Source organism: Terrapene carolina, unplaced genomic scaffold, assembly GCF_002925995.2.
Source record: "Terrapene carolina triunguis isolate 2854851 unplaced genomic scaffold, T_m_triunguis-2.0 Scaffold66, whole genome shotgun sequence".
In the NCBI taxonomy this organism is placed as follows: domain Eukaryota; kingdom Metazoa; phylum Chordata; order Testudines; family Emydidae; genus Terrapene; species Terrapene triunguis.
The window spans coordinates 27,490,895-27,509,681 of record NW_020664417.1 but is presented as its reverse complement, the minus strand read 5'-3'; the positions used below and the strand labels follow the sequence as shown (position 1 = coordinate 27,509,681).

The following is an 18,787-nucleotide window of genomic DNA, read 5'->3' as shown; positions in this document are numbered from 1 at the left end:
TGCAGCTCTTCGCCACTGGACTTACTATAAGGGCACAATAATTCTGTCCCCCACGGTATTTTTCATGATAAAGGTAAGCACTTCCACTCTAATCTTTTAACTGACTGGGGAAGTTAACATATTTTTCAGAGGTAAATAAGCTTTGATATTTGTGTGCGTGTCATGGATTTAAATTCCTGCTCTGTTTTTCATCAAAGTAAGAGGAGGGGCAATTTGTATTTTTATTCTGAAGGACATAAAGGTCATATGAACAACATGAAAACAAAGCAAAAGTGAAGTCTCCTGGATCTACTGCCAAGACTAATACTTAAATAGACTGATACTGATAAACCAACTGCTAGACAAAAACATTTTCTTTGAAGAAAAGGAATCTTATTTGGCAGCAATTCAGAGAAAAGGGAATTTACTATTAGACCTGAATGTGCACTACATGTATATTTTGTAAAAAAAAAAAACCCTACAAAAACACGTGTATTCATCAACAGAAGTGTCGAGATAAAAACAAATATTACAGAATGTTTTCCCATTATTGCACGATGTTACCAAATTAGTCAATTTAGGGAACATGAGAGTTCTTCTCTCTCATACATGGCTTGTTTTATATAGTGATATACCGTGATCACTACTGGGATGTGCACATTTATTCACTATTTTGCAACTTGAAGAACAGCAATGAAAAAATATTAAAACTGACTGATTACCTCATAATTTACATATTCATTAGGCTAAATTTAGGCCAATTCAGTCATTTCCTTGAATTTCATATCCCAACTACAATGATTCAGTAATGCCTTTATGTAACCATATTTCTAAGCCTATTTTAAAAATTATTAATGTATGATAATCAAAACAGAGAACTTAGTTGCTATGCCAAATATTCAGGTATCCTAGACCTAGACAAATTGCAAGCTCACTCCACTGGACTCCTCGTTGTTTTTGTGGATACAGACTAACACGGCTACCCCTCTGATACTTGTTTCCTTGGAGAGTGAGGGTCCAATATGCTTTGCACATTACTAATACAGCTCTTCCTTCTGTGAACAGAGGCTCCTTCAGAAGAAGGCTTTCAGGGACAGAGCATGTTTCTGTAATTTCTGGGTTGCTCTGCCATCTTGGGCAGGAGAAGCAGTCAAACCCTGAAGGAGTGCCTCAGAGATTCGTCACTGTGGGAGAAGAAATGTCTCAAATAATGCCCAACCCATTAAGAAAGAAAAATAGGCAGGAAAAGGAAAAGAAAGTGCTCAATATACTACTTCGAAAACCCTCCTAAAATAAACATTAAACAAAATGGAAGTTCTCAACTATTTTACTGTGTGCCACTGCAAACTCAGCTCCTAGTGAGAGTCCACTGATTGCACTAACAAGCCCCCTTTTGCTCAAGAGGAAGGTAACCTGCTCTTTAGGATTAGAAGAGTCAGTATGAAGAACAAATACCTGATCAGTGAAAAATTAAGGTCCCTTCGTGTTCTATGCTTCTAAGGCTCAACTAAAATACTTGTGCAGGCTTTCTTCACCTTGTGTCTCGATTACTGCAACACCCTTTTCTCTGGCCTTGACAAATGCCATCATGCCCCGCTCATATCCATTCTGAATGTTGCTTTAAAGATCATTTTCCCAGCCTATCATTTTCACCATGTCAATCTTCTCTTTGCCACCACTTCATTATCACATGAAACAAGCTGCTTGTCTTCCTTTTCAAGGCCTTTCATGGCCTATCCCCACCTTTCTATCATCTCTCGTTCACTATCAAGACATTGATTCCCGCCTCTAATTGCCCATGATGCCAGCCTCCATTGCCCGCTTGCTAAGATCCGCAAGCAAGCAGACTTTTTTGTGTTTTTTCCCATGATTCCCCTGACACTTGGAGGAGTTCCCCATAAACATCAGCATACCCCATAAACATAAACCATAAACCAGCAAACATCTGCAGTTCCCCATAAACATAAAGCTACCTCATTATCCTCCTCAAAACTCTCCTCTGCCATGATGCCTAAAAAAATCTTCATAATGGTTAGGCCACCAGTGAACTGAGACCACTACATTTCACGATGACCAATACTGTCTCAATGTTTCTTTGTATTCTCCTGTCTATATTTATCTGTTGTCTCTTGTTTAATACTTAGACTATAAACTCTTTGAGGCAGAGATTGTCTTTATTCTATCTTTGTACAATGCCTAGCACAATGGTTCATGACTTGGGTTCCTAGGTTCTATGATAACATAATCACCACCCTGGCTTACTCTTACCACAATTTTTCATGTCCAATACAGGTCTGATCATCATCTAAGCAGTATCACATCCTATATAAAAAGTGTACAGGATTTTGAAATTAAAAATGCAATCTAGAGCTGATCTTGATCCGAAGCCTCAGATCCAAACAATCCCAAACTTCGAGGAAGTTCGGATCCAGAACTCAACAATGGAGATGACAATTATCTCCATGATGGGACAAATCAATGCCTCAGATCTTAACATCCCCTAACTTTGGCAAAGACGTATCCAAACTGTGTGGCTTGATCCAAGCCCATCTCTAGCTAACACCACATAGAAAACTAAAATAACTGTAAATCTTTCCATGCATTTAGAAGGTACTATTATTGATTATGCCACTAAAACATAGTTTTAGGTTAATGTTAGTGAAAGGGAGAGTGTCTCTGGGAAACTGTGCTCAAGATCTATCCGATTGCTTTGTCATAAGTGAAAAATGACATTTCAGTTTCCTTTCCTCCATTTGCTCATAGGACGGTTGCATATGAGCAAAGTCAATGGACTAGCATTCATGGTTGCAAGGGGCACAGTCACATTCAGATAATGAGATGTTTCATAAGGTATTGTTGTTTTTTATAAATTAATCATGACTTCTTAATTTTACTACTTGACAGCTTTTATCATTTTTTCCCCATCTTTCCCAGAAAGAAATTGCACTGGAGTACTGGGAAAAGCCTTGCCTTGTAGATAAGAGGCTAGTCTACTTGGAGTTTCTGTCTGAAGGTAAAGGGGAAATTAAAGGTGATAGACAGTTAAAAATCATAGTATACTCATGAATCCCAATAGAATACAGCCATGAGAGTAAAAGTGTTATGGAGTATTTGACCATTTAAAAATAAACTGCTATTTAAAAACAAAAACAAAAACCCTATATAAAGCAGGATATAAAACAGATTGTTGCTGGCTTCAAGCTTCTAGAATGGGTGTTTTATTTTCCTGAAGACAACCCTTCCAAAAAGTTGGTTTTCAAAGCTTACTTGAACAAGTAGTTTTATGTTCCATCCTGAAGCAGTGTCCCTAAAGCCTTAAAGGATGGCAACTCCACAAGGCTTTCCCTTTCTACTCCAATGCATTCAATTTTCCGAAAACTGCCCGTGTCCCCATCTTTTATTTAGTTCAAGGTAACAACTAAATTAAAAACTGTAAGCTTTAAATTTTTTCAAGTCTTCAAGTACACTGAAATTAATCAATGGCTTGTGTCTATAACCCAAATATTCCTAAAACCCTTAAGATATCTGATCTAGTTGGAGGGGTTTTGTTTGTTTGTAGGGTGTTTTTTTTTTGGTTGGTTAGGAAAAAAAGCTAAGAATTGTTTTAAAACCATTTGAAGCATATCTGGACAAGTTTTATTATAATAAAATAAATTACTAAGTAGCAGTCTGTGATGCTGTATGATTGGAACATGACCATTAATATTGCCGCTGTCAGACAAATGCAACAAATCTTGAACAAAGTATATCATGTAAGGTATCAATGGAAAAGTTATGACTTGCTGACAGGGCCGGCTCTAGGATTTTTGCCGCCCCAAGCGGCGCGCGAATCAGCTGTTTCACGTGCCGCGGCCACTCGGAGTCTCCCCCTCCCTCCCAGGTTTGAGAGCCTGGGAGGGAGGGCAAGCAGCGGTGCGCGAATCAGCTGTTTTGCGCGCCGTGGCGCGCGAGCGGCAGCAGCGGAGGTGAGCTAGGGTGGCCGGGGCACATTTTTAGGGGCGGCAGGGGCGGCATTCTGGCGCCGGCCATGCCGTCCCTAAAAATGTGCCGCCCCAAGCACCAGCTTGTTTTGCTGGTGCCTAGACCCGGCCCTGCTTGCTGAGTATGATGATCCTGTTTATATGCATGTATAATTTTTGCATCTGAAGTTATGAATATTGGCTACATAGACCTATATTTCAAACAAGTTTGCTCCTGGGATAACACCCACAAGGTAATTTATATCCAGTCTGGCCAGCACATTGTGAATGAACTATTCAAGTTGATGGCCCTTTAAAGAACACTTACATCTCATAATGGCCCATCAAAGAAGATTGTCCCCACCCAGTAGGCTTCCGGTGGATGCTTTAGCCAAAATATGGGTAATGGCTGCTTCTATGAGTTATCAAAGCATGCAAGGGCATGTGACTTGCTCAAGTGACCCTGGATTCCATCTTGTGCCTGTATTTTTTCCACAAACTACGACTGAGAGCATCCCCTCCACATGGGGGGGAGAGTGAGAGAACCAGGGAAGCTGCCAGTAAGTTAGGAGCAGCAAGGCTCTGGACCCTTCCAGCAAGGAAGGCCGCACTCTGTCCCCAGAAGGGAAGATAAACAAGCACAAGGGGCTGACTGAGAAAAGGAATAGCCAAACCCTGTGCTACCTGCAAGGATTTGCCTTGCCCAAGCCTGTCTCTCCAAGGCTAAAAAGGACTGAGCCTGCTGAGGAGAAGAAGGTACTTTGCCACAATACATATTTGCCTGGAGTTAAAATAAACTGGAGCAATGACACAAGAAAGAACTGTATATTAATACAATACATGATCAGTCTATAGGTTAAAACATATGTAAATACAAATTGATGGGTAGATCCAGAACAATGAGTATCTAAAAGTAAAGTGTGTCTAGAGGAAAATCAGAGGTAAGAGTAAAAATAATTGATGCTCACCTGGAGTACTATTGAAATCTAAGATGCGGTGATGTGACTGCAATAAATCTGGATTACTGGATGACAGGGTTCCACTGACAGGTAAAGCAGGAGGAATGTGTTTGGTCTGCCTCAATCCTACAATGCTGTCATCCTGTGACTGGCCAATTCCAATGTCACTGTGCCAAGGAGTAATGAGAAAATAAGAAATTTCAGAACTTAAATCTTCAAAGCTTTAGTTATGGCTACAGTATTTGCCATTTAAAAATTAACGGTCCTCAAAAAGCAGTAGCTATCTTATAGTTTCCTCTACGGTGCATTTAGCCACAGTATCCAAGTGCTATATAACAATAAAATTGCAATATAACAATAAAATTAGATCTGCTTACCAATAACCAATGAGGATTCTGCTCTTTGCCCTTCCTACTTCTGGGAAGATGGCTAGTTTTGTTATCTCAGCACTTTATTCAGGGTGGAGAAGATTTATTAAAAAGGGGTAACATGCAGTGCACTTTAAAACCAATCGGACTTTGGCTCAGTCTAATCTCCTCTTGTAACTCATTCCAAAAAAGATCCCCTCATCCCAGAACAATATTTCTCCAGCTCTTAGGCACTTTATTTTTTGTGAACTGCATTATTCCAGAGGAGCACAACAGTGTTAGCAGGTCACAGATGGAGAGATGTCATCTAATGATGGGTACTATTGATGGCTTTGAGTGCAGGAAGATGATCTTAATTGGCAATGGAAACAAATTGGAAGCAGTGGAGGGTGTAGAAGCCAGGGTAATGTGCTCTTGATGAGGAGCCAAGCTCTTGAGTTTACATACAGGGATGTAGCTGAGAACTTCAAATACAACATTTTGGTGGGCAAACTTTGAATGTTTAATGACAACCGTTGTAGCAGATGGAAATATTTTTATAATTTAACAACCAAAGGCCAGGGTTTTCAACAGTGAATGCCTAACATTAGACTCCTAAATCCATATTAGGTTCCTAAATAAATAAGTCAGAACTGCTAGATGCCCAACACACCTTTAAAAATTAGGCCACTAAATTAAAGTACCTCAGGCACTCATTTTTTAAAATCTTGGCCAATTCGTCAACAGTCAAACAGAAAATCAACATGGATACCATAGGAAGCATTTGACTCTTATCTATTACTTACATTTTCATTTAGAGTTGCCATAGCACATTTAGCCATGTCATTTTGTGCTTAAGTACAAGTGTTTTGCCCAGTGCACGCAAGCCCCACTTTCTTATGGCCAAATCAGATACCGCCACACAAAGCTTAGAGTGCTGTGAAAAGTGGTGATAGTAATTCAGTAGATAATACTCTTTCCTCTAAGCCACCACTCAACAATATTTGGTAGGTTGTTATCACACATCTATGGTGCTGGATGTGCTGTCTTCTTTAAAGTGCAAAACCCAAGAACACAATCACTTCTGGTGATAACTTCCTGCAGTACTTTTCATAAGAGTCGAGGTGTTAACATCAATGTTTTGGCTACACTCACACTGAGGTAATGACACTTTGCCTGACTAAATGCCTCTTGCAGTTTCAATGAGATACTGCATTCATTTTTACTTCCTGTCAAACTGTTTAGTTTTACTATATAATGTTAAACAGATACTGTATTCCATACCAGATATGGCTTCCCTTTGGTGGCTGTTGTTCTTAACTATGGTGTTGTCAGGATTAAATAGGTAATATTTCTAAAGAGTCTCATATGAAAGGTTATATATGAGCAAAAGTATTCACTTTCTTTCTTATAAAGAGCCTAAACTGATTTTTTTTAAAACTACATCAAAACTTCTGAGATTTGAACTATTATAAATAAGTAAAAACTAGGAAAATCAGACTTAAAAATGGCAATATTGCAAGATCCTGGGTGCCACAACATACTTTCCCCACTGTTGTGCAAAATATTTTATTTGGGTGTGGTGTTGGGAAGGAGGCTTGAAGGGAAAAAGCAAATGGATTCCCATTCCTTTATATATTCTTTTATTGTGCACTGAGATACTATTAATATAGCAAGACACAGCAATTGGAAGAGTGCACATTTCCTGCTTGGATAGCAAAGAAGATAAAGAGGTCTTTAAATATATCCCTTCCTACCTTTAAATAGTAGTTTACCATTTAATTAACATAGGCAAATGAAATGCTTCAGTCCTCTTTATTTGTGGTTTTCAAAAATAGCAAATGAAAATTCTTTAAGTGCCCAATGACAGTGAAATGCTGTTACTTATGACGATATCTAAACCAGAGGCTTTCAGGAAGTGGAACATATACATGTTGGAAAGGCTATACCTACCCAACCCTATGTGGAGATCACACATTAACAAAAAATTGAAATGTCAGTGGGTTTTGGGAACATACATTGCTATACATAACACAGGGATTAAGGCTAGCAAAGGGGAAAGGATTTTAGATCGACTGTGCTGTTTTTCTGACTCTTACCCAAACAGTCCCCTACACAGGAATTAGCAACGTGCAAGGAGGAAGAAAAAATAAGTGACAAACTAAGAGAAATGAATTTAATGCAGTAAGATTAATAGAGAACAGTACAAACTCCAGCAAATGATGTGTCTGGTTCATCAGAGAACTAAGGGGCACAAATATGCAAGAATGGTTATATAGAGAATGAGAAATAGTTAAGAGTCAGAGAATATTAAATGAGGCTCTTTTTATAAGGATTTACACATTCCATTTCATCCACAGGAATCAAAGATGCTAATTTCTACTGTAAATCTTATTTTAACACAGGGACTGGAAGGGTGAACACAATAAAAGACCACTAACTATCATTACAAAAGATTACCAAGCATTACTTCAACAGCACACATTGCTTTTAAAATATCTGAAACCTTAATTTCAGTGGCCTACCTCCATTTTCAAGACAAATTCATTTTAAAATTATACACTATTTGCATTTTATAATTTGTTCATTTATAAAGCAAATAATGTTGTTCTCTCTCCCCTTGCAGCCAATAGCATCTTCACTAATTACATAGTGTTTGTTAGTTTTTAATACCTAAACATTAATTGAAGCAGTTCTGTTCTCAGTTATTACTACTGAAGTAAAAAATCTGAGCGCCAATTATCCTCTCCATTACTGTGGGCAGAAGCACAGCCTTCCTATGGGATACAGAAGAGAAAAATGGTTCTACAATAGGAAGTATTTGTTCCACTGGATCATCTATTCATCTGGGACCCCACAAAAGCTCCTTGGCTGGAGACATGGACGGTTGGTGTTTCATTGTTCTCATCTTCCTACTCCCTATCTTCAAGGGTCACCATTAGGCTCCCCAGACTTCTACTGAGAAAAACTGGAAGAAACTCCCATAAAACAATGTCCAACTCATTTCTCAATTGGTCAAACACACAGTTGTTTACCAGCACAACACATTCCTTTTATCTAGAATCTAAACACACCATTTCTAAAAGGCCCCATGCCAGTCTATGGCAAGAGAGACTGGGGGGACCAAATTTAGTCTTTGTGTAATCATGTCCAACTCCACTGAAGTACCTGGGTTGAAAATTTGGTTTGGGGATGGTAATTTGATCTCCCACATGGTAGTATGCAGATCACATTAGGCCAATGGGTTGGAGAAATCTACAACTTGTACAGCTGCTATGAGTCAATTGCAAACAATTTGTTTGCCCACCTATTCTCTCTAAAAACAAATTTAGCTCCATAAGATACTACCTTGTTAATATTAAACTTAGCAGAAAATTCTAACTGATGTAAAACAATTTTTCAAACCTGCAGTGCACTGATGAGAACAGAAACTTAACATCACCATTCCTGATGCCAGCATGTGTAACAGCTGCGAATATTGATAGGAGAATTGTACCTTCTCAACCCTGGGTTTGCCCACAACTGTGAAACTCCATTCCACCAGACAGACCAAATCTGCTATGTTACAAGCAAGATGTTTGCCACATTTTTGCAACTGCTTTTCCTGAGAGTAACTCAAGAAGTAACTCAATGTGGCCAAGGAGACAGAAGAAAAGGAGTACATAGAAGAAATATCAAGCACACACCACAACAGTGTTTAGGAGGAAGGGATGGAGAACAGTCATATAAGCTTGTATGCTTATATAGTATTAACATTCTGATACCTAAGGTGATGGGGACATACACAAAGTGGGCAGGTACTTTTCCGAAAGGAAGAGTAACCAACCCAAATATCTTAGTTAACCAGGCACAGTTCATAGAGAAAAGAACCACCTACATTTTTGCAAATTTAACATTTTTGTCTTAACAGATCTATATCCTTCTATATCAACAATTCAACAGTTTTAAAAAAAACATTTTAGAGGAGATTAAGAAATGCTCACTTGTATGGTTTCTGAGGCAGGATACTGATTCGAGTTTTGTCAAGTATCTTCTTTAGTTTGTTTCTCCCTCCAACAGTGTTGGCTTTACTTTTCTTATTTACTTTTTCTAGTCCTATCACCTGCTCCACATCAACAGCAAGGTCTGGGATAGAGTAACGACTGGCCTTTTTAATATCACCAATTTTAGGTAGATGGGGAGCACCATTTCTTTTCTCCTCTGACAATCTTGTTAGAAGTTCTTTAAAAACTGCACAGGAAGAAAAAGGATAAACAGCATATTTTAAAAGAAAATTCTGAGTACGAAGAAAAGTATAAAGCACCATGCCAATCTACTGTTAAACATTATAGAAAAGTCTGCTCAGCAAATTCTATCAATCATTTTAAAAACAGCCTTAATTTTAATGAAAAAATGTTTACATACTCATTTTAAAAATCTGAACAGAATATCTATCCTCGGTCATAATAAAATAGAAGCATACAAGTAAAGGAGCCTGATCCTACAAGGGCTTACTGCTGGGCTTAGTGCTGAATCCCCAAAATAGTCCTATTGAAATCAATGCACTCAGTCGTAAGGATCAGACAGGATCAGACTCTAAATTATTAATTTCTGACGGAAGTGAGAGATGATATCCATGTACCACTAAACGTTAGATGTTTGCGACTGGGATTTGCAAGTGGGGAAAATGAGTGAGTAAGAGTTCATTTTTTCCATAGGTAGGCTCATATGGCTTGACTGCATTTACTTTGGGTGAGGACTGAAAGAATGTGAGCCAGGCCAAACACAAAAAGAGAAGGCAAAGACAAATGAAATCAAGACAGATCATCCAAGTTCCAAGAGAGGTCCGTATCCAGAGGAATGTTTGTGTATATGCACGTTAGGAGGTCAGACTAGAGGATTACAGTGGTTCCTGTTGGCCTTAAAATCTCAGAAAGTGAGAGTATAACCTCTTCATATGTGAGATAATTTGCATTTTTTACAACTGTAATGTAAATTAACCTAAAAATTAGTTGTGTTTTCTCTCAGCAATTTCCACTAAAGATAATTAAAAAAAAAAAAAAGTGTTATAAAATGCTTTGGGGACCTAAAAATCATTTTGTGGTCTTCCCATCCCTAACTTAAATGCTTTAATTACTAATTTTTCTTTCTTCATTATAAATTACTTCCACACATTATGTGTACATAACACTCAAACAAAACTAAAAGATTAATCTGAAAGATTGAATATAGGATTACTAGAGTAAAACAAAAAGAAAAAGGTGCACTCAAACCTACCAAATAAGTTGGTTTTCACAGTGATAGATAAATGAGTATTATTTCTAAGAATTTCCATGGCTTTTGACAGCTGAATGTTTTCAAAGTTTTGACCATTCACCTCCAGTATCTAAAAAATGTAAAAACGACAATTTACTATTTTTATTTAATGACAAACAGAAACATGAGAATCTCTGTCTCAATGTACAAAGATGTATGCAACAAGTTACATTGTAGCTCTATATGACAGCACTCATGGGGGAAAAAGGGAATAAAATAGCTCAACCAAAGACATTGAAATTTCAAGTATATACTTGATAAACTTTAAAATTATGTACCTGGTCACCACGTTTCAAGCCTGCTTCTGTGGCTTTGCTACCTAAATCCACACTGTCAACAAAGATTCCAAATCCCTTTTCTGACCCTCCCAGCAAGATAAAAGGCAAAGGGGCTTCTCGAGATGGCTTTGTTAATGTTATCAATCTTCGTTTAGCTTTAGCAGCACATGCAATATTTAATAGCCTCAGATGTCCACCCATTTTCTGCAGGGGGGGAAAAAAAGTAGCATAATAATGACATAAATATACAGAATAGCCTGAATACTCCTCCTTCCCAAATTCTTTTCCTTACAAAACCCCATTATTCTTACCTCTCTTTCCAAATTGTTCTCAAATTCCTCTAGAAATCGAGTCATAGCAGGATCTCCTTCAAAATCATTGAAGTGATTGTTCACCCACAACAATACTACCCGTGTAACCTGTAAGTCAATTAATAATATAAAACTTTATCCTGGTACACATTCAGAGAACAATTCTATTTCTAAAGCTTTTAAACAGGTTATTTCCCAGTTTCCATGTATTTTAGTTGTGAAAACTGAGAATTTTGCTCAAGGCCAACTCCACTGACACAACATTTTACCAGCAGGTCACCAAGGAGACGTAAAATGAGCAAAGACCTAAAAGTTCTTGGAAAGTTCACAGTTGTTCAAAATGGTAATGCTGGTTCCATCAAATTTGTCAGAGGGTAGAAAATTAAGTCTGCATTTACATAGTTCACTGCAATTCCTAACATGTATACAAACAAGAATTGGTGTGAAAGCCTTTCTATGTATGTGTTGTTGTGGCAGTTGTTTATCAATGAGCTATACATTTCTTGCATTTTAAGAGAATGGCAACTTCCATAAGGAGGCAGGGTTTACTCTACACTATTTTAAATCATTCCATATTTTATTCTTTAGCCTTTAGACAAAAAAGCCATTAACTTCATAAGGAGTGTGCCTCTGTAAGAGTGTGTAAAATAGGTCTTTACAAAAGGCAGAAGAGATAAATTAACTTTACTAGTGAATGAATTTATTCTTAATTGTCATCTTTACAACAGAGCTTGGGTTGCTTTCTTACTTTATCTTTCTGACTTCCCATATTTTAAAACTACAATTTAAGACTATACTACAGAAAAGACTCCCTTATGGCAGCACCACTATAGCTAAACATCTGTCAGGAATTCAAGTACAATACAGCTAGCTGTAAACTTTTACTCTATCCTGCAACTTGACCTATGAAGTTTCAGTCAGCAGCATTTTCCCCCATTGATTTAAAACCAGATTTGGTTCAATCAACATATTTTATGTTCTTAAAATGCAAAATAGTAACCAAAATGATGACTGTATTACTTCTGTCATGTTGACAAAGTGAGTTACTGAGAAAAAAAAATACTAAGCATCACCAATAGCAGCTTTTCATTAATAAAAACTTGTGCAGATTTTAATCATGTGAAGACAATACAACTGCCACTTACATGTACTTACACAATACCAAAGCCACTTTTGTGTCAATGATCTGAGATTAAAGCATCTACAAATAGACCTTGACATGAATTGGAGCTGTATGGTCTATTGTGTTAAGGATTCTCAGAGTCCTCAAGTAGATTCCTACTTATCTACAAAAGCAAGCAAATTTACCATAATAGCTCAAATTCATAACACTGAGACTAATTAACTATTTTAGGGGTTCCTAACAATGAGATAATTGCACGTGTGCTGCAGTTCCTAAGCAAACGATGTGGGATAAGGACAGGATTGTAGCCTTAACAATCCACAGCCATGCTTTTCAGATTTATTTTTAAAACAAGTCACACTTACAGGTGGGTTAAATCTTTTTGAAATTTTATGGATATATAATTCATTGTTTTAACTGAACAAAACTTGGCATTTCTATGTTGTAAATACAAGTAGCCACAGAATCTAAGGTTTATTTTTTTTATTTGAAAACTATTGTACAAAAGCATATAAGAAACTGCTTTACAAAATCTTTTAGAACACTAATCTAAATTTTAGTGGTTTTATTTTTTATTCGGTGTGGCATGGTCGGAGGGAGGAGGAGGACAGAATCTGTTGAGCTGAAGATTTCACAGCTTTCCTTTCTGACACTGAAGTATAATCAGCGCCTGTGGTGCTCCATGATTTCATGGAATTACTTTTCTATCCTAGAATCACTGCAGAATGGGCCATTTACACAAAATTCCTAGTTCTATTCTAAGGCTTGAAATTTTTTTTTTTAAATCTTCCCCACCTCCCTGTTCAAAATTTGAGCTACTCTTACAGCAATGTAAGCCATTATTTAATCTCACATTTGAAGAGATTAATATGGCTGCTCCAGGTCATCATAAACTGCATGTTTTAATTTATTTTTTCATTAATTTATTTTGGGAGGGGAGAAGAGTTATACTCTACTTATTTCATTAAATGTATTTTATATTTTAAATGGCTATTTAAAGCTTTTTTTTGATCTGTGTTGAATGAGGTTAGATGGGAAGAAATTTTATATTGCTTTCATAATACTAAACAGTAGTATGCTAAACTATTATTGGACAAGAAAGGACAAGTTTCCAGTATCAAAGTCGATTTTTTTATGAAAAGGTTATTATGCAGAGTATAACAAGGACCTTTTATTAAAGGGTTTCAATTTATTTATTAGAATAAATTTAAATGACAAAATGTATGGTTACAGATTAGGGGGATAAATATGTAAGACAATGCACATTAAAAACAATTGTATATCAATATTTTTTCCCTTCAATAAATATAGAGGAGGCAACAGAATGAGATAGAAAGAAAAAGGGGGAAAGAAGAGGGACAAGACATATAAGTGTAGGTTTGGGACGGAGAAGGAACTAGTGTTGAAATATACTATAATGACAATCTCAATGTAGAAATCACAGTGGATGTCGTAAGTTACTGACAAAATAGACATTGCACTGAAAAGAGCTGTCTACTGATGGACAAAAGAGGTATATACATATATTACACATTAAAAAAATCCCTATGTTCGAAGAACATAACATAAGAACGGCCATACTGGGTCAGACCAAAGGTCAAACTAGCCTAATATCCTGTCTTCCGACAGTGGCCAATGCCAGGAGGGAATGAACAGAACAGGTAATCATCAAGTGATCCATCCCCTGTCGCTCATTCCCAGCTTCTGGCAAACAGAGGGTAGGTACACCATTCCCGCCCACCCTGGCTAATAGCCATTGATGGACCAATCCTCCATGAATTTATCTAGTTCTTTTTTTAACCCTGTTATAGTCAAAGAACATTAAGGTTGCAAAGTCAAGCACCCAAATGTTACCAAAAATTTTTTTGTGCAACCTTAATTCACCCCCCTTGTACCTCTCTCCCCAACTGGCTCACAGTCCCAGTCTCCTTAGCCCAATTCCCAGTTCCATTTTCCATCTCCTCTCGTCATGTGTCCAGGCTCAGTCTGCCCTAACTCCCAGGTGTCCCTGTCCTAATCTACTCACCTTTGCTCCTCTCCCTCCAGGTCTGGCTCTTGCCCCCTCTGCATTTGAATAGAGAACCTTCCTCCTCCACACTCTCTGGGCTTCAGTAGGTGGTAGTTACTGAGCACCCAGAAGAGATGGGTTCATTGTTTTCAATTCTGGTGCCAACTGCAGAAAAAGTCCTGCTCAGCCCTGGCCTGGAGCTCACTCAGTGCAAAGGGAATCTTCTGGGAATGTGGCATTGGAGCTTGAGCAAATCATACTAAAATTCTGGGGTGGATTTTCATGGGACAGCAAAAGCCACATCCCTCACATGAAGGACGACCAAATTTCATGGCAAATTTCAAGTCCCTGATCTAAAGTTGTGCGGGGGGGAGGGGTGTGTGTGGGGGGGAGAACGGACGACTAGACCTGCTTAAAGAAAAGTTCATCCTAATTTTTTAACATGGGCAAACAATGTATTTTCTCTAACCTCATTTACAGAAACAACTGAACTGTTTTAGTTGAAATTCTTCCTCCCCCACTTACCCCCGCAACCTCCCCTAAAAAAAAAAAAAAAAAAAAAAAAAAACCCAGCCTGAGGTAAATATCTGGCATACGCAATTTGACCCAAACAGTTAAAGTTTGGCAAAATTATAAGCAACTGAAAACAGGATTTTATAAAGTGAAGTGCTGGGCAAACTTAACTGTAAACAGTGTTATCTGCCCCATATATAATTGGATATGGTGGACCTGATTCTCCAACTTTATACTCTTGATTTCAATGGAGCTACCCCAATTTTCACCATGTGAAGTGAAGGGAGAATCAAGCCTGGTGTCTTTCTGCTTTTATTTATATTTAAGAAAATTGTTAGAAAAAAGCGTTTGCCAAATTGCATTAAACCATTATTGTGCACAGAAAACAAGGAAATATTTCCTGCCATAGATTTAGGCCCTAAGTTACCACAGAACTATATTGGACTGCCCCCAATATAGTTGGGGGTCGGTCCTGGGGCCGGTTTTCTTCAACATCTTTATTAATGACCTGGACAATGGGATAGATTGTACCCTTAGCAAGTTCGCGGATGACACTAAGCTGGAGGGAGAGGTAGATATGCTGGAGGGTAGGGATAGGGTCCAGGGTGACTTAGACAAATTGGAGGATTGGGCCAAAAGAAATCTGATGAGGTTCAACAAGGACAAGTGCAGAGTTCTGCTCTTAGGACGGAAGAATCCCATGCACCGCTATAGGCTGGGGACCTGGGGATTACAGTGGATGAGAAGCTGGATATGAGTTAGCAGTGTGCCCTTGTTGCCAAGAAGGCTAACGGCATATTGGGCTGCACTAGTAGGAGCATTGCAGCAGATCGAGGGAAGTGAATATTCACCTGTATTCAGCACTGGTGAGGCCACATCTGGAGTACTGTGTCCAGTTTTGGGACCCACTACAGAAAGGATGTGGACAAATGGAGAGAGTCCAGCAGAGGGCAGCGAAAGTGATCAGGGGGCTGGGGCACATGACTTACGAGGCGAGGCTGAGGGAACTGGGCTTGTTTAGTCTGCAGAAGAGAAGAGTGAGGGGGGGATTTGATAGCAGCCTTCAACTACCGGAAGGGGGGTTCCAAAGAGGATGGAGCTTGGCTGTTCTCAGTGGTGGCAGATGACAGAACAAGGAACAACGGTCTCAAGTTGCAGTGGGGGAGGTCTAGGTTGAATATTAGGAAAGACTATTTCAGTAGGAGGGTGGTGAAGCACTGGAATGGGCTACCTAGGGAGGTGTCCTTAGAAGTTTTTAAGGCCCGGCTTGACAAAGCCATGGCTGGGATGATTTAGTTGGTGCTGGTCCCGCTTTGAGCAGGGGGTTGGACTAGATGACCTCCTGAGGTCTCTTCCAACCCTAATCTTCTATGAGTCTATGACTATAGTCTACTGAAATACTGAGGATTTTAAAAAGAGGATTGATACTTCTACAACCAATTATTTAATATACAGAGTTGACTGAAGTATGGGTACATGAGTGATAAAATACCTCCCACGCTCCCCAGTTAGTGTTTAACGGTAGTGCCTTACACTTTTTTAATAACTATTCGCCTGATTTAGCATACATTTTCTACAACCAACATTTCCTCATATACTATTAGCTGGTTGTTCGACCAAATCTAGTTATTCTGGTTTAAAGCTACAAATATTTTTGTAATTTTTATTTATATCTTAATAATTTGTATTTAAATACACGTGAGTTCACAATCGTAAGTTTTAAGTAGTCATTTTTTCAACCTTATCCCTGAGGCTAGGGTCATTGAACCACTCCAACAATTTCTTGCCCACTTCCATTGGGCTGGAAAGAAAGGTCCTGTAGGTCAAAAGGAAATCTTCTATAAATGTTGGATCCACCACTGAGTGCTCTTCCACCAAATGCATTGTTAACCTTTCTGATGTTCCCTATAACAAATAAAAGCTTAATTATTAACTAGCATGAATGCTTTTTTATTTTCATCTTACATCTTGATGGTACACTAAATGTAATAGTATCATTAAGCCTATCTAGTCACCAATGTGTTAAACAATAAAAAATAGCTTGACCATTGCAATAAAGAGATTGATAAACTTTACTAAATTAAAACAATCAAAGAACCCTGAAACAACAGCAATTTTTTTGTGTTTAATTTTGAATAGCTTTTTAGCTCTTTTATTTAAGAATCTTTGGAAAGCTTGTATTTCAGATATATGGCTGAACTAATTCTGGACTTGGGTCACCAAGGAAGAGCTCATACAAATCTACAAAGCATCTGGTTGTAGTTGTTTTTTTTTTTTTTTTTTTTTTTTTAAATTTTATCCTTTTTTTTTTTTTTTTTTTTCAAGCCCCTTGTACTTCTTTTATAAATCTAAAAAGCTTGTTGTTGTTTTTTTTTTTTTTTTTTTACCTTGATGACAATGTGACCCTTTCTTGTTCCAGTGCGATCAAGCTCCCTGTGCTCCTTCACCATAACAATCTCCCCCTCCTCTTCTACCTTCTGCATGTTTTTTTCTACTTGATTGAGGATGCGGCAGTAATCTTGTTGGGCTATGCAGACAAACTGGAAAGAATCATCAGGCATAGATATTAAAAAATACAGAGTTCTGAGACCTCAGAAAAACTGTCTGGACTTAAAATACAAGTGTTCTATGATTACTGAAGATAAAGTAACTTCTCAGGCCGTGGATGGCCAAAATTGTCTTTCCAAGAGCTCTGTAGTAAACAGCTGAATAAGCAAGTGTGATAAATTCCACTATAATTTTTGCCTCAGGAGAGTGCAAGATTCATCGATTCAAGATGATTTAATATCTCCATAGAATATTCATATAGTTGCATTTTCTCCGCCAATAAAAGTAAATCCCACTTGCAAAATTTTCCTCAAGGAAACCTCTTCCTCCTCCTCCTCATCTTCAGGGCCATTTAAAAAGGGAACAATGGAAGGAAAACCCTATCCATAATTATGGTACCACTATTGCTATGGGTAAGCGAACTTTCACTTTTATTCTTTGAGTAATCATAAATATATTAAGCCAGCCATTAAGAAAATTCTACCATTCTAATTTATGAATAGCATAGATACACAGAAAATAATTACCGTATATACTCTATCATAAGCCGGTTCATTTATAAGCTGACCCCCGCCGCCCCCCCCCCAAGATGGATAAGTAAAAATGGAAAATTTTTATAACCCGCTCATAAGCCGACCCTATAATTCAGGGGTCAGCAAACTTTGGCTCCTGGGCCATCAGGATAAGCTGCTGGTAGGCCAAGATGGTTTGTTTGCCTCGAGCGTCTGCAGGCACGGAGGTAAACCTAAGCAAACAAAGTGTCCCGGCACGCTAGCTGCTTACCCTGACGGGCCGGGACAACAACTGGTGGGGAAATGTTTTGGTGGTGGGAGAAGCTGGAGCTCAGGGGAGTAACCCCTCACATGACCCCACCCCTCACATGACCCCACCCCTAGCCACACTCTCCCCATCCCATCCCTTACCACCTTATCTGGGGAGGATGCCTCTGGCCTGGCTGGAGCTGCTTCGGCAGGCCAGACTGGGCGGCGCACCCACAGCATGTTTCAGAGGCCTGGGCCGGGCGGCATGGCCGCAGCGTGTTCCGGCGGGCTGGGCGGCGTGGCCACAGCCTGCTCTGGGGGGCGGGGCCGAGTGGCACGGCTGCAGCCTGCCAGCCCCGGAGCTGCAGCTGCTTTGGAGGCTGGGGGGAGAGCAGCGTGGCCCCACCTCTTCCTTTCTGGCTGTGCTGCCTCTCCTTGCTCCCTCTGTTGAGGGGAGGGGCTGTGTCCCACCTCTCCCTCTCTATACCCATTCATAAGCCAACCCCCTTCTCTGGTGCTTCCCTTTTTTACTAAAAAAAATCGGCTTATGAATGAGTATATACGGTACTTTTAAATGAAAACATTTACATTCCAACATGGATCATTCCCTTTCAACATAAGACATCTATCTGTTTAATATGCAGCATTTTAAGGGAAAATGCCACTTATGAAAGAAATCAAAAGAATCTCAACTTATATTTAAGCCA

General features: G+C 38.7%; 1 protein-coding gene across 5 annotated transcripts in view; it reads right to left on the bottom strand.

Moving 5' to 3' along the window:
- The window catches only part of RAPGEF2 (Rap guanine nucleotide exchange factor 2), a 57,518-nt gene that overhangs the window by 26,173 nt on the left and 12,558 nt on the right, over positions 1-18,787 (bottom strand). For all 5 annotated transcript variants that reach the window (XM_026647871.2, XM_029910627.1, XM_029910628.1 and 2 more), the window contains exons 4-10: positions 17,160-17,312; positions 16,513-16,677; positions 11,129-11,236; positions 10,818-11,021; positions 10,501-10,609; positions 9,228-9,474; positions 4,907-5,064 (exon numbers count right to left, since the gene is read on the bottom strand). In XM_026647871.2, the coding sequence (XP_026503656.1) occupies positions 4,907-5,064; positions 9,228-9,474; positions 10,501-10,609; positions 10,818-11,021; positions 11,129-11,236; positions 16,513-16,677; positions 17,160-17,312 (1,144 nt within the window). The remainder of the gene's footprint in view (positions 1-4,906; positions 5,065-9,227; positions 9,475-10,500; positions 10,610-10,817; positions 11,022-11,128; positions 11,237-16,512; positions 16,678-17,159; positions 17,313-18,787) is intronic.